At 35.8% G+C, this 18120-nt stretch overlaps 3 protein-coding genes across 3 annotated transcripts in view; 2 read left to right on the top strand and 1 right to left on the bottom strand.

Annotated features, from left to right (window-relative positions):
* Window positions 1–259: 259 nt before the first annotated feature.
* Window positions 260–2045, bottom strand: LOC114935615 ((3R)-3-hydroxyacyl-CoA dehydrogenase). Its single transcript, XM_029308489.2, has 4 exons — window positions 1693–2045; window positions 1400–1516; window positions 840–1215; window positions 260–761 (listed from the first exon to the last, which is right to left on the bottom strand). Exons 1-4 carry the CDS (start codon window positions 1730–1732, stop codon window positions 545–547), a joined length of 750 nt encoding a protein of 249 aa, XP_029164322.1. The 5' UTR covers window positions 1733–2045; the 3' UTR covers window positions 260–544.
* An 808-nt stretch (window positions 2046–2853) lies between these two features.
* LOC114935648 (raf homolog serine/threonine-protein kinase Raf) lies at window positions 2854–10924 on the top strand. Its single transcript, XM_029308535.2, has one exon. It carries the CDS (start codon window positions 3448–3450, stop codon window positions 5866–5868), a length of 2421 nt encoding a protein of 806 aa, XP_029164368.1. The 5' UTR covers window positions 2854–3447; the 3' UTR covers window positions 5869–10924.
* A 3343-nt stretch (window positions 10925–14267) lies between these two features.
* The window catches only part of tow (target of wingless), a 55542-nt gene continuing 51689 nt past the window's right edge, over window positions 14268–18120 (top strand). Inside the window, exon 1 of the mRNA XM_029308585.2 lies at window positions 14268–14610. The gene's annotated coding sequence lies outside the window, so the exon portion shown is untranslated. The remainder of the gene's footprint in view (window positions 14611–18120) is intronic.

Below are 18120 nucleotides of genomic sequence, written 5' to 3'. Positions count from 1 at the left end.
TTATTTATATTCCCAAAACAAACAGTATATAATAACAATATACATATATAAAAATATATATATCCAAATATCAACTTCAGAAAATATATATATTAATATAAATATCTATGTTCATTATAAATATATATATATATATATATATATATATATATATATCAAATATTAACTTTAGATGATCTTTCCGAATTTGCGACGAAATTCAGAACAGAATGTTATTTATATATGTTGTGATATAATTTTATGTAAAATATAGATAACGTTTAGAAAAAAATGCATATATATATATACAAATACATTTTAAAACACATACATTAGGATATACGGGATATAAAATTATAAATAAAATTCTGTCTTCATTTTTGTTTGTCGCGAATTAAATGGCTTATAAAAATTGAGCTTTATAGCATATGTATATGTAAGGTGACATATTGCATTGAATATTCAAGTTAATGACCGAAGCAGTGTGGAAACAGCATTTAAAGATGTTGTAAAACAATATTCAAAGCCACCCACCATATATATATATAAATAGTGAAAGTTATTGTTACGCCAGTCCTCCAGTAACTTCAATAGAGGCTCCATTTACGTAAGAACTTCTATCAGAAGCTAAAAACACGATGACCTCTGCTACTTCTTGTGGCTTTCCCAATTTTTGTAATGGTATTCTTTTTATGAACATTTCCTTAACTTTATCAGGTACAATTGCAGTCATAGGAGTGTCTATAAAACCAGGCAGTACTGCATTTACTCTGATTCCAAACCTGTAGAATATACATAATATAATTATTTTTCATATTAACAAACCTTTTAAAATTAGTCAAAATGTAAATATGACATACTGTCCAAACTCCATCGAAGCGCTCTTTGTCATAGCTATCACTCCAGCTTTTGATGCACTATAGTTACTTTGTCCAATGTTCCCACGTGTAGCAATGATTGAACTCATATTGATAATTGAAGAATCTTTGGTCGCATTTCCTTCTATCATTGCTTTGACAGCGACTTGCATAATTAGATAAGTACCCTTTAAATTAACATCGATGACATCATCAAAGTCCTTGTCACTGAGTTTCACCAAAAAGTTATCTCGCGTGATGCCTGCTGAATTAACAACAATGGTGGGTGGCTTTGAATATTGTTTTACAATATCTTTAAATGCTGTTTCCACACTGCTTCGGTCATTAACTTGAATATTCAATGCGATATGTTCACGACCTGCAATAAGAAATGCATCGTGTAGCAAAACAAATATAATTTTTATAATACAAAATTATTAGAAATTAAGAGAGTAGAGAAAAAAAAAATATAATTATAATAAGCTATATTGTAAATACAATGAAGTTAACTCTGTATTGATTGCAAAAATGTTCTCTTCTCTCCGATACAGATATATATAAACCTTCCAAAGTGGCAACAGTTTCCTGAGCAGTTTTGACATTCTGATCAGCTGCGACGACTTTTGCGCCTTCACGAGCCAAAATTCGACATACCTCTCTTCCGATGCCGCTTCCAGCACCTAGCAACGAGAAAGAACAGATAAGATTTCCCCTTATTTATACGTACATTTTAATTAAAACTTTTGCCGAGTAATGATTATTCGACAAAAATTTCCAAAAGAAAGTATGCATATACTTTCTTGAAAGAATAAATTCAAATAAACTGTTTAAATAAATAAAAAAGATCTCCACAAACCGGTGACAAGTGCCAATTTTCCAGCCAGAAGCCTCGACATTTCGCGAAAAACGCAGAAAAATTAAACGACTGGAGTGACTTGCCTAATAATTAACGCGCCGAATCGATACTACTGTTTCGAGCCGATTAACGCTTGATCATCGCATGGAAAAAAAATCGTGCTCGCTCATAGAGAGAGATATTATTCGGATGGTTCGGAAATAAGCTCCGTCTTTCTCGTTGATTCGACTGTGTTCCAGCAGCGCCCGATAAAAGCGCGGAATAACGCAAGAGCGCGTCCGGCCAATGAGAGCCGACCTTTGGCGTCGCCCTGACGACGGTGCCATATGCCGCTGACGTCAAAGCGTACCCGCAGTGACGTCAGAGAACGCGCAACGTAAGTGGTCGTGTTTATGGAAAAATTGAACTTGAATTATCGGCGAGTATATACGATACGCGATGCACACGGGTCGTTGGATAGACGGGTCAGGTGGATACGACGAGGAAATATCGCGCGTTCTCTCGATAAATCCGTAAAGTGCCCCGGCACTCGATTGGCGCGGCATCTAAATTTAAATGCGCAACCCGGTTCGCAATTAAAAAATGCAGTCTCTATTTTTTTTTTTTTTTTTTTTAACACTTGCGCGTCGAAATCTCGAAAGACACCATTTCATGTGCAGCGTACTGTCGCAGCAGTCTAGTTGATTCTAATTATTATTATCATTAATATATATATTATATTAAATATAATGTATTTTAAGAATAAAATAGATTAGTATGAGAATATAAAAAGCAAAAATCGTAACTTTAATTTTCAAATGATAACAAAATATGCTCTAATAAATTTTGATCACGTGACTGATTTGCTGCTGCAGGATACTGCGTAATAAAAAGGCACTTGAAGCATTAACTGATCGTTGTTTTTTTTTTTAAAGCTCTTCGTAAGGTCGGAGAGTGTCTTAAATAAATGTACAAACGGAGCTTAATATTTTCCGAACTGTCAAATTCGTCCACTGACAGTTCGTGAAATATGCGACGCAGAAATTTCCCGGGGCACGATTATCTCGCGCGCTATCTCCATTCGAACTAGCCGGTGACGGGAGGACGAGGGGGAGGGGAGGGAGAACCGGCACGCGCGCGTGATGATTGGCGGGCGGAGTGGGGGGGAGGGGGAGCGTCGTACCGTAGTTGGACGGTGCTGGCAGCACCGGCGGCGGCTCGTGTCAGTCTTGCACCGAGCGTCGACACGTAGTGACGTGACGCGTCTGAGTCCGGGGTGAAAAGTTGGGTGCGCGACGTCAAGGGCGGGTGGTCGACGGCGAGAAAGAGGAAGATCGCGAGGTCGGTTCAACGCGGTTCAGATTTGACAGGTGCGCGACTCTCCGGGAAGACAGAGAGGGAAAGAAAGTAGGACGGATCGCCGCATGCCGAGGATCATCCTTGGCGCGTCATCGCGGCGGTTCGATTCGACACGCGCGAGTAACATCGAGAAACGCGACGGAGGAAGGTGGCGACGTGCGACGACGCTGTGCTTGGTCGCGCGGCGAGACAAAGAACAGGCGCGAGAGAGAAAGAACGAGCGAACGAAAGAGAGAGAGAGAGGATAGCTCGACGAAGAGAGAAGGTGGCGTCCGAGATCGACGTATAGAGGCGCTCTCTTGCGTGCGAGCTGACAGCTCGCCGCTTCTCGCAGCTACGGGTAGCGCGTATCGAGCTACCGAGGTGTTTCGAAGCGCGGCAGCGGCGGCCCAGGATGCTGCCCGACGTAGCAAGAAGATGGCCGTGATCGGCGAACGCAGGTATCACGCGGCGGTCCGTGCGAGCGCGTACACGGAGTTGTTCTCGTGTCACAGGGTCGAGGGTCAGGCCGTTGAGACTGCTGCGGTAACGTCCCCGTTGCCGTCACCCTCGTCCTCGTCGTCGTCCTCGTCCTCGTCCTCGGCGTTGGCGCGCCGCCGTAGGCACAGGAAGAAAGGAGCAGCGGGTCATTCGCCGCCGCCGCCGCCGTCGCCGTCACCTCTGCAGCCGCCACTACCACCACTACAGCAGCAGCAGCAGCTTGAGATGTCGTCCTCGCGCGGAGGCGGCCTCGAGTCCGGCGAGTTCAGCGATCCCGACGACCTGGACACGGATCCGCTCCGTTACGAGCTGAGGAACATCCAGAGCATCATTCACGTCACCCGGCAGAACATCGATACTCTGAACAATCGCTTCGCTGGCTTGCAACACCCGCCTTCGATTTATCTGAACGAGTATCAGGAACTGACAAGTAAGTTGCATAAGCTCGAAAGCGAGGAGCAGAAGCTTAACGAGCTGCTGAATACGAGAAGAGGTTCTACTAGTGTTTCTATATCGGAGAGTGAGAACAATGCGGCCAGAGGACCGAGAACACCGGTAAAGTCCTTTAGTACTCTCAGAGCGTACCTACCTAATCAGCAACGTACAAGTGTGCAAGTGCGAGAGGGCCTTTCCTTGAGAGACGCATTGGCCAAAGCGATGAAGCTTAGAAATCTCACTACTGAGATGTGCGCAGTCTATGTTATGGGTATGGACAGCTCCAAGTACTTGATACCTTGGGACGTGGACATCTCATCGTTGGAGTGTGATGAAATATTGGTGGAGATTTTGGATAAGTTTCCTATAACCACTTCCATTTCGCACAATTTTGTGCGTAAGACATTTTTCTCCCTAGCCTTTTGCGAATGCTGCAGGAAGCTACTCTTCCAAGGATTTTATTGCAGAACATGTAATTACAGATTTCATCAGAGATGCGCCGGTGGTGTGCCTGCCCTATGTCATCAGGTACGCATGCAGGATGCTTACTACCAAGCATTACTCGCACATAATCCAGAGACTACGGCTGGAATCTTGCAACTTCCTTCTGGTTACGGATTGAGTAGAAGTATGTCTCCCTCTCTGGCTCCATCGAGAAATCAGAGGCATCCACGTTCCTTGGCCCAGCAAGATCGATCTAGCTCAGCACCTAATGTCTGCTTCAATATGGTTAAACCAGGTGGCGAACCTATTAATCTAGATGAGTACAGTAGATCTCAGAGTTTAAGTAGACCCGTTACTACTCAAAGTCCTGTGTCACCTGGCAGCAGCCCAACAAAGCATAGTCAGTCTACGCAGGCTAGTCCTACGAGTACCTTAAGGCCAAAACGACCAAGAGCAAAGTCAGCTGATGAATCTTCAAAAAATCTCTTACCGCCAAGAGAGTCCTTTGAAGATTGGGAAATTCCAGCGGATGAGATTCTAGTAGGGCCACGCATCGGATCAGGATCATTTGGAACTGTTTACAAGGCTCATTGGCATGGACCTGTCGCAGTGAAAACACTCAATGTTAAAATTCCAACGTCTGCACAATTACAAGCATTCAAAAATGAGGTGGCAGTTTTACGTAAAACTCGACATGTGAATATCTTGCTGTTTATGGGCTGCGTTAGTAAACCACAACTTGCAATTGTTACTCAATGGTGCGAAGGCTCATCTTTATATAAACACTTGCATGTATTTGAGTCTAAGTTTGAACTATTGACATTGATAGAGATTGGGAGACAAACTGCGCAAGGTATGGATTACTTGCACGCTAAGAATATCATTCATCGGGACTTGAAGAGCAACAATATATTCCTGCACGACGATCTCACTGTTAAAATTGGCGATTTTGGTCTGGCAACAGCAAAAACTCGATGGTCCAGTTCTCAACAATTTCATCAGCCGACTGGTTCCATTCTGTGGATGGCACCAGAAGTGATCAGAATGCAAGAAGAAAATCCGTATAGTTTCCAGTCTGACGGTTATGCATTTGGTGTAGTGTTGTTCGAGTTACTAGCTGGTCAACTACCGTATTCGCATATAAACAATAAAGATCAGATACTGTTTATGGTAGGACGTGGCTATTTGCGTCCTGATTTGAACAAATTACGTTCTGATACGCCGAAAGCACTGAAGAGACTCACGGAGGACTGCATTAAATTTTCGCGGGATGACCGACCAATATTTCGTCAGATCTTGACCAGTTTAGAGAGTCTTCTGCGTGGTTTACCGAAGATAACAAGATCGGCGTCCGAACCAAATCTCAACAGAACGCAGCTGCAGTCGGATGATTTTCTATATACCTGTGCTTCACCAAAAACTCCGGTGAACTTTCAATTTGGAGGATTTCCCTTTTATCCTTCCGGTGGAAATATATAAATGTATCGGCTGACACACATTATAAGTCTGATGCACTTTGCATAAGGAAGTATTTAAAATATCGAACGTAACGATATAAGCTTAACTCTATGAACAAATTACATAATTCTTTCACACTACACTTTTATTGTATTGCAAATGTTTGCTCGATGTGGAATGTGATAACATTCTCTTTGATATAAGACAAAGGTCAAGAAAATTAATCTTATATATATATATATATATATATATATATATATATATATATAAAAGAAGGGGAAGAAAAAAAGAGAACGCATGTGTAGCTTTTATCTTTAGACATTTACCGTTTACAGAAATAAATTTTCATTTCATTAGGTACGATCATTCATGTATTATAAATACATACTCGTATACACACATATACAGCAGTGTACATATATACATATAAATATATATATATATATACACATATATATATTATATTATACGTGCATGCACGTCAATGTAGTGATCTGTTGATTTTGTGCGATCCTTATGAAGGATGTAAAACTAAAGTTGTAAGAGTAAAACGGCATTTTAAAGTCGTGCGGGCCGTCGCTTATCTGTGAGATAGTTTTCCAAAGGCCGAAGTGATTTTGTACTACTTCCTTGATTTTATCTCGAATATACTCACACTCATACACGCACACTTTACACACATCCCATGATTATTATGCATATATTTGACATTGGTGCAGGTTGCTTTGTATATATAAATATATATATATATATATATATATATATATATATATATATATATATATACATACACATATACATAAATATATTAACAACATGTAGATTTCCATTTAAGAAAAAGTTATATTTATAAAAGTAACACACGCACATATGCAGACACATACACAAACATATACTCATTAATGAAACTACTTTAAATAAGCCTGCTAAATTAGGGATATTGATTTAAAATGGAAATTTTTCAACACACTGCTATGTAAAACACTTATATCTTATTTGACGAATCGTTTCTGAGAATACTTTCAATTATTAATCTTATTAACACTAAAAATATGCACACAGACAGAGAATACTAATTTTATGTGTATATATTTCTTTCATTGTTTTCATAAACTTGAAAAATATTTTTTATATATTTTTTTAAATCTGTTCATTTATAATTTGTTTTATCTGGTATTTGTTTCTTTAAATTTAATGAGACATATATATATATATGTTTGACAAATGTTTATTTCAGAAAAGTTACTTTGTATTTAATAAATTTAGAAGTTAAATAATTTTGCTTTTTAAGAAAAAAAAACGCATTATAAACATTATAAGCGTCAAAATATATAACTGGGAGGAAAAAAAATTTTTCGACAGATTTTTGACCTACTTGTTCTTTCATTTCATAAGATGTTGTATAGTACATATCTATTGTCCAAAAAAGAGTATATAGTTGAGCTGAAAATACTAGTTTTACAACTAGTTTTCGGTCGACATTCTCTTCTGTAAAATATTTCTGAACATCGTGGAAAGAGAGATATGATATCGTGGCCTAAGAGATAGAATATACAATCGATGGATAACATACAAGCGTAATAGGATACATGTATTAAAATTTAACAAGGCGATTAATCGTATGCGCTTTGAAAAATTCTTTTATGAAACTTTTATCATAGATACTTTTGCTCCTCTTAACTTTCTAAATAACTCGAATATTTCACACACACACACACACATCTACACACCAGTAAACTTAAGTTTTACAGTTAATTACTCGAATATGACAACGAGAGAGAGAAAGAGAGTGGCAATCTTATAATTGATATACAATCGAATATACAATTGCAAAAAATGGGCTTTCATATTACGATTTACGTTTAATCGACATAAAATAGTATCTTAAAATGTAACCCCCTAAATGCGTGCTCCTTTTTCCTACGAATATAATATACATATACAATCTTCCAAGGCTGTTGTGAACGGAGGAAGTAGCGCGAATTTCACTTCGAATCAATTCGAGTCAATCAGAATCAATCAATACATTTTTAATTAGCGATATTCTAATATTGTAATATCGTGTATCACTTTAAATCTTTATCACTTTATCTGATCAAACGTGCGTTATTGAAAGAATGCGTGGAAGGAAAATGCATTACTACGAATGCTCTTTTGTTATGTTAAGAGAGAGAGAGAGAGAACGAGAATGTGTGTGTGTGCAATATTTTATTCAAAATATAATTAATTAAATAAGATAAGTTGTGCGACATATATCATTGAAATCTCGAGTAGATATTCATGAATTAACATATCTATATCTCTCGTCCTATTGATATGTACATAATTCTTTAATCTTGCATGACCCACGGCATCGAAAAACATATTTCAGACATTAAAATGAAATTGGTTTATTAGATACAAACGAATAATTCTCAAAAAGCATGATATAGATAGCGAGAGAAAAAATATCTATATATTTTTAATAATTAATATTTTATATCGAGAGAGAGACAGATAATATATGAAATAAATTCATATATTATCACTCTTGTAAACATTTAGTAATCATTATTTTTTTCTTCTTATTATTATATATAAAATATTTATATAAGTTTTTACATGTTAACTCGCATTTAATCGTATATGTTTGTTAAAAAATTTTTGTCTCGAGAGTTTTTGTCGTATGCACCTTCCTTCTTGCGCACACAAGCGTACACATAATAAGGCCTAAGAATGAACCTTCGAAATCGAGGTAATTAGAGCGAGATTGATGATTTTTTAACCCCCGTTTTTTTATTGTCCCATGACACCCCCGATTTGTTATTTATTTATTTATGTACAATAATTCACACATTCGTGCGGCGACTTACGCGACCGTAGACAAGTGCCGAATTCGAAAAGTGTGAGAGGCATTCATTGCGAGTGAAAGAGAGAAGGAAAGTGAGAGATGAAAGGGGATGAGTGCGTGCTTAAATAATGCGAAACGTGGACATGTAATAAGCGAAGCAAGCCGGATACTGAAATTGTATATCGTGAACGCGTAATGTAAATTAAAGCAGAGTTTACGTCGTTGACAACTTTCCTATATGTAGAAGAAAACGCAATGGACTGTGACAATGAATTAATGAATATCTATCCGAAGATTAAAAGGAGGAGGAGGACATGTAAGTGTGTGGAGGAAACAGACCTGTGTCTTCCGTTGACAATTTCGCGCACCGATCTCAGATTTAATGAGAAAAAATAAATCTTCCGTTCCAAAAAAAATTTGTTCAATAAATAACACGTCTTTTTAGTTTGTTGCATTAGAATTTTCGCTATTATTTGTTGCAAGATTTATTTAAAGCTAGACCTAACGTTTACCGTCTTCCTCCGACTTTGAAGGTTTTACGTGCGCATTACTGTTAAATTTTATATAGCATCGTACAATTCTTTTGTCGAGATACACTTCTCCACATCGCTTCGATATCACATCGAGTGTGCGAAAAATTCGTACGAGAATGCGATATCGGAATTTCTTTCCTCGTCGAAGGTGCGCGAGCCACGTGAGAAAGCAGATCCAACGTATTGCGATTGCCTAACACGTGTTTCGAATACAAACGACGTATCGAAGACATTGCTTATTTTCTTAAGTCGCGATCGTGGAACGAGACTTCGTCTTCGCGAGAGGAGAGAAAATAGTCATCGATAATAATCGACGATTTTTGAGCAATCTCTTGAGCGCGGATCTGCTTTCTTCGAAGTCTCCGTCATTGGTTTTCCAATTTGACGTATGCGGAATGTGTACACTAAAAAAATTGTTAACTTGACTAAGCCTTTTATATTATTATTCTGCTAATTGAACATATATTGGTATTTAAGTCAAGTATACGTTTTGTTAGATTTAATATGTCATATTTAATTTAAATATCTTTATATACCCCTTTAAGGACCGGTTGTTTCAACTCCATGGTAAGGCTATCTATTTGGCAAAACTTATCAAGAAGTTGGAAAAATCGGCCCTAATTAACAAAATAATATCTAGTTGAAAGGTTTAGTCAAGTTAATAAATTTTTCTTTCAGTATATAGTGATTTTTTTTGTCCCGTCAATAGGGACTTTGGCTTCCTTTCACTGACAATGAGAATTGTAAATCGACAATCTGCGTTGACCGACACATTTTCGCGCTCTGTTCCTTTCTCGATTATAATAATTCTCTTACCTATGTCACGTGGACAGAGATAAAGGATTTAGTTAACGGGATTTGGCGTTAACCGATCTTAGCGAAAACCGGCTCCCAAATTGTATCGATATACATAGTTTGCATTAAAGAGACTCGGACTCGCGTACTATATAGTAAGAAAAAGGTAATTGAAATGGAATTGAGAGAGTGGAATTAAAGGACGGTCATTTCTACACGTTCATTCGATTCAAATTTTATAAATCTTGAAGCGAAACAATCCAATTTTAAAGTGATCGACATCCTTTCCGGATAAGTCGGATCCTTAAAGCGCAACAAAAGGATCGATTTAAGATTTGATTTGAAATATTTTTTCTTCCCGTTGATTTGAGAAATTGATTAAATTTTTTTAACTCGCTGTATTATATACATCAACGGTATCATTAAAGCGGCTTCCTTTCTTATATAACGAGAGATAGAGAAGGTATGGGACAAATTGTGGAAATCACTATCTAGCTTTGAAGCATCTAGGAATGCCAATATTTCGCGCGGAATAAATTCCTAATTGATTCTTTTCGATGGCGCCTTCTTACACGAGAGAGATCGAGAGTGCGCGGTGTTCTTCCTCTTGGAACACTCACTTCCGTCTGCGATATAGAGACGGCGCGAAAAAAAATACTTAAGTCAGCGCGCTATACATGTATTATACAGGCGAGTAAACACGCGTTTTTGTCAAAAAAAAAAAAATGACATTTTTCGATCGCTTTGTCCCGAGATCTCGCGCGCGCGCGACTTCATCGGATGCTCGATCGTAATAAGGAGATCGATCGCTGCGTTCAATCGAAAGAGAGAGACGAAACAAAAAATATATATATATATAATACACATACACACACATACAAGAAAAGGACAAAAAATAAATTTACTTTATCTTCGCGTATCTGATGCGTTTGCGAACTTTTTACTTCTCTCCAGTGAATCTTTTATCCCCGATTCCTTTCGACTTCGGATGATAATTTTATTCTGATCAAATTTTCTTTCTCCCTCTATGCACTATCGATTTGTAAATTAGGTGAAGCAGACAAAAAGGAGAAATGTGTTTATTGAATTGTTCTTCACTTATTGTTAATTGAAAGCGGATGCACTTCGTTTCTCTCTTTTCTGAACTGATTTTAGAACGAAACAGTTCGTGACTTTGCTGCTTTAGTTAATTTGGTAATTAATTTCTTATGGCCCACGTGTGTTGACTTTAATTGTTGCCTCGGCACTATCTTGTCTTCGGGTTTTGTCGCAATAAAGAAAAATGAATCGCGCTATCAAAATGCACGATCCTTATCTCCTCGCCCGGTTAAATGTTGAATGTTCGAATTCCCATTCTATACGTTAATATTATTATCTTATTTTAATCTTTTCATGCAATTCTATGTAAATTCGTGTAATTCTATGTTAATTCTCCGTAATAAGATATGGCGAAACATTTGCGCATTCAACTGTGGAAGACTCGCTTTTGTAAAATATCAAAACTTGTTATTATTAAACGCTTCAAATGTTTTTGTTATTTAATGATAGTCACACTCTTAAAATCGCGTATTTTTCTCGATTAAGTTTCGCTCTGTGCTCCGAGAGAGGAGAAGAATAAATTTTCTGCAAAATTTCGAATATAATAATTCTAAAAGAAATTGTAATTCATAATTCTTTTAAGATAGCTTTTAAAAAGAGCAAAGAATATTCCGTAGAAACCAGTATCTTGTTTCATGTACGTCGATACTAATTATTTTTCCGATAATTGAATTTTCAGAGACATTGTTTTCAAGAAATTTACTTTCGCGAAAGACGAAGGACAAAATTCATAAATTAAACATCCGCATTTAGCGCGACATGTGCGATGAAAATTGCAAGCGAAAATTACAATACGTTCGAATTTGAATCTTCGTCGCGCCTTATACTTCGAGATCGTCTTCAATATTATCGCGGAGAAACGTTCTCTTGATATTCTATCACAAATTTAGCTAAATGTGAACAGGGGACCACTCGGTCATACATTATGCGCGTTTATTGAAAGTCCTATATAATATGCGAAATATACGCGATCCTTCGGCATCTCGAACGGACGGAAGTGAATCAATAATCCAATAGAAGAGAACGCGAACGTATAAATAGTCTGCGTAATATATAAAAGGCTAGTGTTTACGCGTTTCTAAGAAATTACGCGCCGCACAGACACGTATATATATATATATATATATATATATATGTCCGCGTCATCGATAATTCTGGATAAATCATTGGATGATTAAATCATTGAACTTAATTCATTCTTCGACATGCGCATACAGACTCGATCCGTTCGTCTCCAATCGTCCATTTCCTGTTTAATGCACTTATATAGCCGTGTCGAAGCAGAAAGGTACCTTGATTTATGCGTGTAATTTTAACTTTGCAATTAAATATAATTAAAGATGGATAAATTGTATTTAACAAAAATATTCAATGGATGATACTTCAATACTAATTCGAGTTTTCGTATTATTATATGCTCTATGTCAATTCCTTATTTGATCTTCTTTTAGCATTTTAGCATCTTTCTCCCTCGCCGGTTATTATATACAATATTATTTTCAATCAACTAAAAGGATGTTTTTTTTTATTATTAGATAAATAAAATTATCTCATGGGTTTTAAAAGGGATTTTAAAACGCATTAATCGTTAAATTGTGCGCTAAAATAGAACGAACAAAATTATATCATTTACGTTCAATTTTATATCATCGTTCTGCGAATATTTTATATTTTTCCATGCATGTTATTTTAAAAGTGAAAAGTGTGTTAATTTAATTTAAATATTTTTCAAACGCACAAAACACATTTCGATATATCGAGACGCAAGTTATCTCTCGTGGCAGATACCTACGATATCATTCTAAATATTCGATCGGTAGTAAAGAGCCACGTTAAAGATTCGCAGATATGTTTACAGATGGCGGAACATTCTGCGTCGACGCATTTATGGTAATTCGAATTAATTTTGCACAGATAAAAAGCATGCATGTGTAAATTAGATATTGATTTAAATTTTTTATTTTTATCCAGAAAGAAATATCGCAAGTCGTCGAGTATTAAATATAATCCCTTTAAGGGCTTTCTTCTATGTCAATCTTTATTTAAATACTGCACCTTTCTCTCGCAGCATCAAATATAGACTTTGTTCAATATATTGTTTATTTTATATCACAAAGTATCGATAAATGTTTTCTTAATGTAATTTTAAATCGTCGAGTCGATGATACATATTAAAATAATTCTCAAATTGCAATATCTGATTGAGGCTACAAAATCAGGTGAGAAACTTGTAAATAAAATCACATTATTGCTTGGAAAATATTGAATCTGAAAGTTGCTTCTTTTCCAACTGTACATTGATGTATTATATTATACAGCCTCTTTTGAACATCATGACTTAAACAGACATGTAATACATGTATATTATGTAATATACAGGCATGCAATATATGTATAATATTCAGTTGCACGCGACTTGTCCGGAAATCAGGTTCGTTGCGAGAATATCAAATCAAGTTTCTACGCAGGAAGGAATATGTAAAGGGAGCGAAAGTAATTTTATTTATTATGGTATAAGAGAGAAATATGATTGTACTTTTAAAAGAGAAATATTTATTATTCGCTTGAAGAACAAAAGTAGGTAACTATATAGTTAAAGCTTTTTTAAACGTTTATTCCTTTGTTTAAAATTTCCTCTATTTAAATTTAAAAACCGCAGTACAATATAAATATACATACATATAATAGCGATTCCAAGGCTATTCTTAAATGTGCGTATTATTATCTCATATATATACTGACTACATTTTTTTGCACATTTAATTGCAAGTTTGAAAGCTTGTTTATTCAAAGCAATTATAAATTAAAACGCTTCACGCGTTTCGTAATGTTATGTAAGACAGCTATTTTTACAAAAATATTTGAAATTATATTTATATATGCATGATTATTTGTATATTTATATTATTATCTATAGTATATATGACATATTTGAAATTACATTATTTGACAGGTACATTGTATATTCACGTACATATTGTATATACTTTTTTCATTTTTATTGAAAAAAAAGATGTTCTTATTTAAAAGAGAAGAGCTATAAATATATTTTTACAAAAATATTTGAAATGACATGAAAATTTGACAGGTATCGTATATTCACGCGCATATATACTTTTTCAATTTTTCTTTAAACAAAGATGTTCTTATTTAAAAGAAAAAGTGTGTGCGAGAATGTGTAAAATTGTTGGTTTAACGGCCCTGGGGTTTCAACCCCGTGGTCGAATGTTTATACTGGATGCGCGGCCGAGCGGCGCGGCGCGACCCAGCGCGCATGCGCGGCTCCAGCTGGCGTCTCAGCCGGTCTGACGGTAGTCGATGTCGGAGTCTCGGGAAGGTGGGATCGTTTTCGCGCGCTCGCCGCCCTTTCACACCCCGTTCATCGTGTGTACGTACACTTGACGCACGCGTATATACATACGTGAGGCAGAGTTATCACAGAGTGAGATTATCTGCAAGTGGGTGACAACGATAAAAGCAGCGAGGGTCCGTCCGGAGGTGCGCGAGGTTAGTTTAATTACTTATTGGAGTAAGAAAATTCGGCGCGCCGATGACGCGTCGCGTCGTATGTACCATCTTTCTCGCTCTCCTTTCCTCTCTCTCTTTTTCTCTCGAGGGGAACGACATCGCGCGCGCTCGATGATATCGCTATCGCGAGCGTAGCCGGTGAACCGCCTGCCTTCCTCTCCCTTCCTGCGGTTGACCGAAATATCCAGACTCGATAGCGCCTACGGGAACGCGCGACGAAATCTCGCCGAGTGTGTTCGCCGTTACCTTATTAAGCGGCGTTAGCATGCTTGGAAAGTCGCTCGTTTGTAGCCGAGTTTGTAGACGGAACTGGATATCGAAACAGAAGGGTCTGACAATGACAGATTGCTCGTTTTTGCATCTGTCATTTTCTCTCTCCTTCTTTTCTTTTTTTCTTTCTCTTCTCGATTCTGTATAGTAGCGAGGAATGCTATAATGTTTTAGTTTTATTTTCGGCATTCGTCGTAATATCGGAGCGTTTTTCTCTGCCTTAAGAAGGTTTTTTTCTTTTCGGAGAAATCGATTGTGTTGGGTGTCAATTTATTTTTTTTTTATCGACTCGATGTTCTGGATCTGATCTGATAAAAATCTGTGGGGACATTTTTGTTTTTCGTTTTCTTTTTTTAGTGGAAAACCGTACGATCAACTCTCAAAAGTAATTTGACACAGAGAGGATCGATACATTCCAGAACACGAAGCGGAACCGTTAAAAGCGGGTCACATTCTTATCGGAACGATAAGAAAAACACATCGTAAAAATAATAATATTGTTATCGTTTTACTTTATTTTATATTAATTTTTTACGGCGGCGAAGAAAGTCGAATGAAGAAAAAGATTTGCTCATTATCGGAAATATATACGGTTCCTTTAGAAAGTTGTATCTAAAGCGCTCTGACGTTTCATCCACTTTATGATAAATCCGATTTTGATTGGATGACTAAAATCTATTAGTCTAGATAGACTGTTATTAACACTAACTTAATTTTACGTTAAACGCCGAGAAAGTCGATAAAATTTTTTCTACTACACTTATCAGTATTGCACAACGCAAAGGTGACATTTCAGTTTATATGATTTTATACTGAAGTAACTATTTTATAGAGTGAGTTTTGTGTTCAAAATCTTATATAAATAAATTCTTCGTACCTGCGCGAATAACCGTGAATTTACAAATGAATAATGAAACTCACAATCAGAGTTAAAATCTTACGCTTCAACAAATCTTGCAAAATATAACAATATTATGATTGAAATAGAATATAAAGGTAAAGTCAGATAGAACTCGTGCAGATAACAAAAAATGCACAATCTTTCATTTACATAACATTTTCTCGGAGATATGATGTTTGCATAAGTAAATCGATCAGATGATATTACATTGAAGATGTTTAAAAAACAATATTATATATTCATGAATTGTAAGTATAAATAAAATGTATAATTAAATATAAAATTTGTAAGATTTATATATATATATATATATCTATGTAAGCACATGAATCATAAAAATAGGTATAATAAAAAGAATTGCTTGCACGCATGAATCGTGAGTATATAATAAAATATATTTCGAAATATTTGTAAGTGTAGGCGTTAAAAAATGAATAAATGCATAAGGATGCACCGGTCAATAAAGCGAATTTTAAACGGCGATAAACTCGGTCTTTCCATCGCGAACGATTTTGCAGCTTTCAGTCTTTGCGATATGTGCGTTCCATTAAACGCCGATATGTCGTTCCGTCGTAATCAAATACGACGGCGTGCATTCCATCGTTAGATGAGAAGCGAAGACAAATAACGACGACAGCGAAAAACACGAATGCAATTTACATTCCGGTTTTTATCCGAAATGCCGCAAGCGTTATCCAGGCGCCTCCGTATTGTCATCGTCGTATTGTCTGTTTAATTTAAACGTCAAAAGTGTGAGAGAGAGAGAGAGAGAAGGGAAGTGAAAAGGGTGACTGAGGAAAATTTGACATTTGTTTAATTCAACTTTCTACGGTATTCTGCGTGCGTTAACGACATGTTTTGTTGATATCTCTCTCTGTTATCAAAAAATGTCACAAGCATTAACGAGCAGCAAAGTTTGAATAACAATGATGCATTTGTACATATGTATTTTGTTTGAATCAACCGCGTGAAATTTTTCATTACTCATTATCCGCAGATTCTTTGACGAATTTTTACTGACAATTTTTCTTGTTGAAAAGTTGACGAAATGAATCGTTTTTCGATCATTTTATCTCAATTTAAATATTAAATGTTACAGAAACATTAAATTATATTTCTGCGATAGTATTTGTATAAATGTAATAAAATCTATACTTTAAATTATATTATAATTGTATATATGTGAATTTTGTGTGGGCAAAATCTTTAATTTATATTTATTTTTAAGTTTTTATTTGAATTTTATTTCACAAAAATAAGTTTTCCATCATCCTACAACTTCATAAATTTATCTCGAATCAGAATCTATAATATCAATGAAAGCAAAAGCATGTAGATTTAAAAATTAGATTTTCTCTTTAATACATATATTCCGGAATGATTGAAGAAACTGATTGTGAGATATAAAGAGAGAGTCGCTTTTATTGCAAATGATTTTTTAAATAAGTCACAAATAAAATTTCTATCAAACTCTAGCAAGATACCGGCATCGATAATAGCGATAATGCTTACGCATTATTGATAAAGATGACTATGCAAGTGCATTTTTTAAGAGACCTCTCTGGTTCATGTGCGAATATTCGTTTCATGAATTTTCAAAAATATCACATTTAAGAATCTTTTCTGTGACACGTTTAATTATTAAGAAATGTTAAAGAATTAGCAAAATATTAAAAAATTGAAGAATACATTGAAATGAATTTTCCACGTAACAGTAAATATAGAATTGTCCTTTATCTTAACTATATATCTTATTATTCTTTATATCTCAATCTTTATATAGAATCAGTTATTGAAGATAATCAGTATATATCAAATTACAACTATTATTCGGTTTAATGTATGAAAGCTTAAAATAAGCTATAATTAAATATGATATATTTTGTACCATTTTATATTAGAAACTTTGGTAAATATTTCTGTTATTTAGAAAATGTTTCAAATATCGTATAGTGTAATTGAACACTTTATAAAAGTTTAATCAAGAGATTTATGCGGGAGCAGTAAAATAAAAAAAAATCTTTCCATTTTAAAAATTTCCAAATTTAACAAAAAAAAAGAGACACGACACTGAATCTATATACATATACATATGCATGTACATAGTAAAATCGATTCTCTGGTCATTCATTGTGCAAGTTATTAACCATGCATGCGCGAGGCGTAGAATATTGGAAAAATTTTACGAAGAGGCTGAAAAAATCGGATTGCGAGTGAAATAAAATTGAAGCCTCCAAGACAGAATTTAGCCCGATAACGCACAGTCAAGATTAAAAATGAGGTTTCCCTCGTATCTCCCTTTCTCGTAATTAAACGTT

The sequence above is a fragment of the Nylanderia fulva genome, unplaced genomic scaffold (genome assembly GCF_048542155.1).
Source record: "Nylanderia fulva isolate GAGA-0341 unplaced genomic scaffold, ASM4854215v1 Scaffold18, whole genome shotgun sequence".
NCBI lineage: Eukaryota > Metazoa > Arthropoda > Insecta > Hymenoptera > Formicidae > Nylanderia > Nylanderia fulva.
The sequence above is the reverse complement of the archived record's forward strand: the minus strand, read 5'-3'. Positions and strand labels throughout refer to the sequence as shown.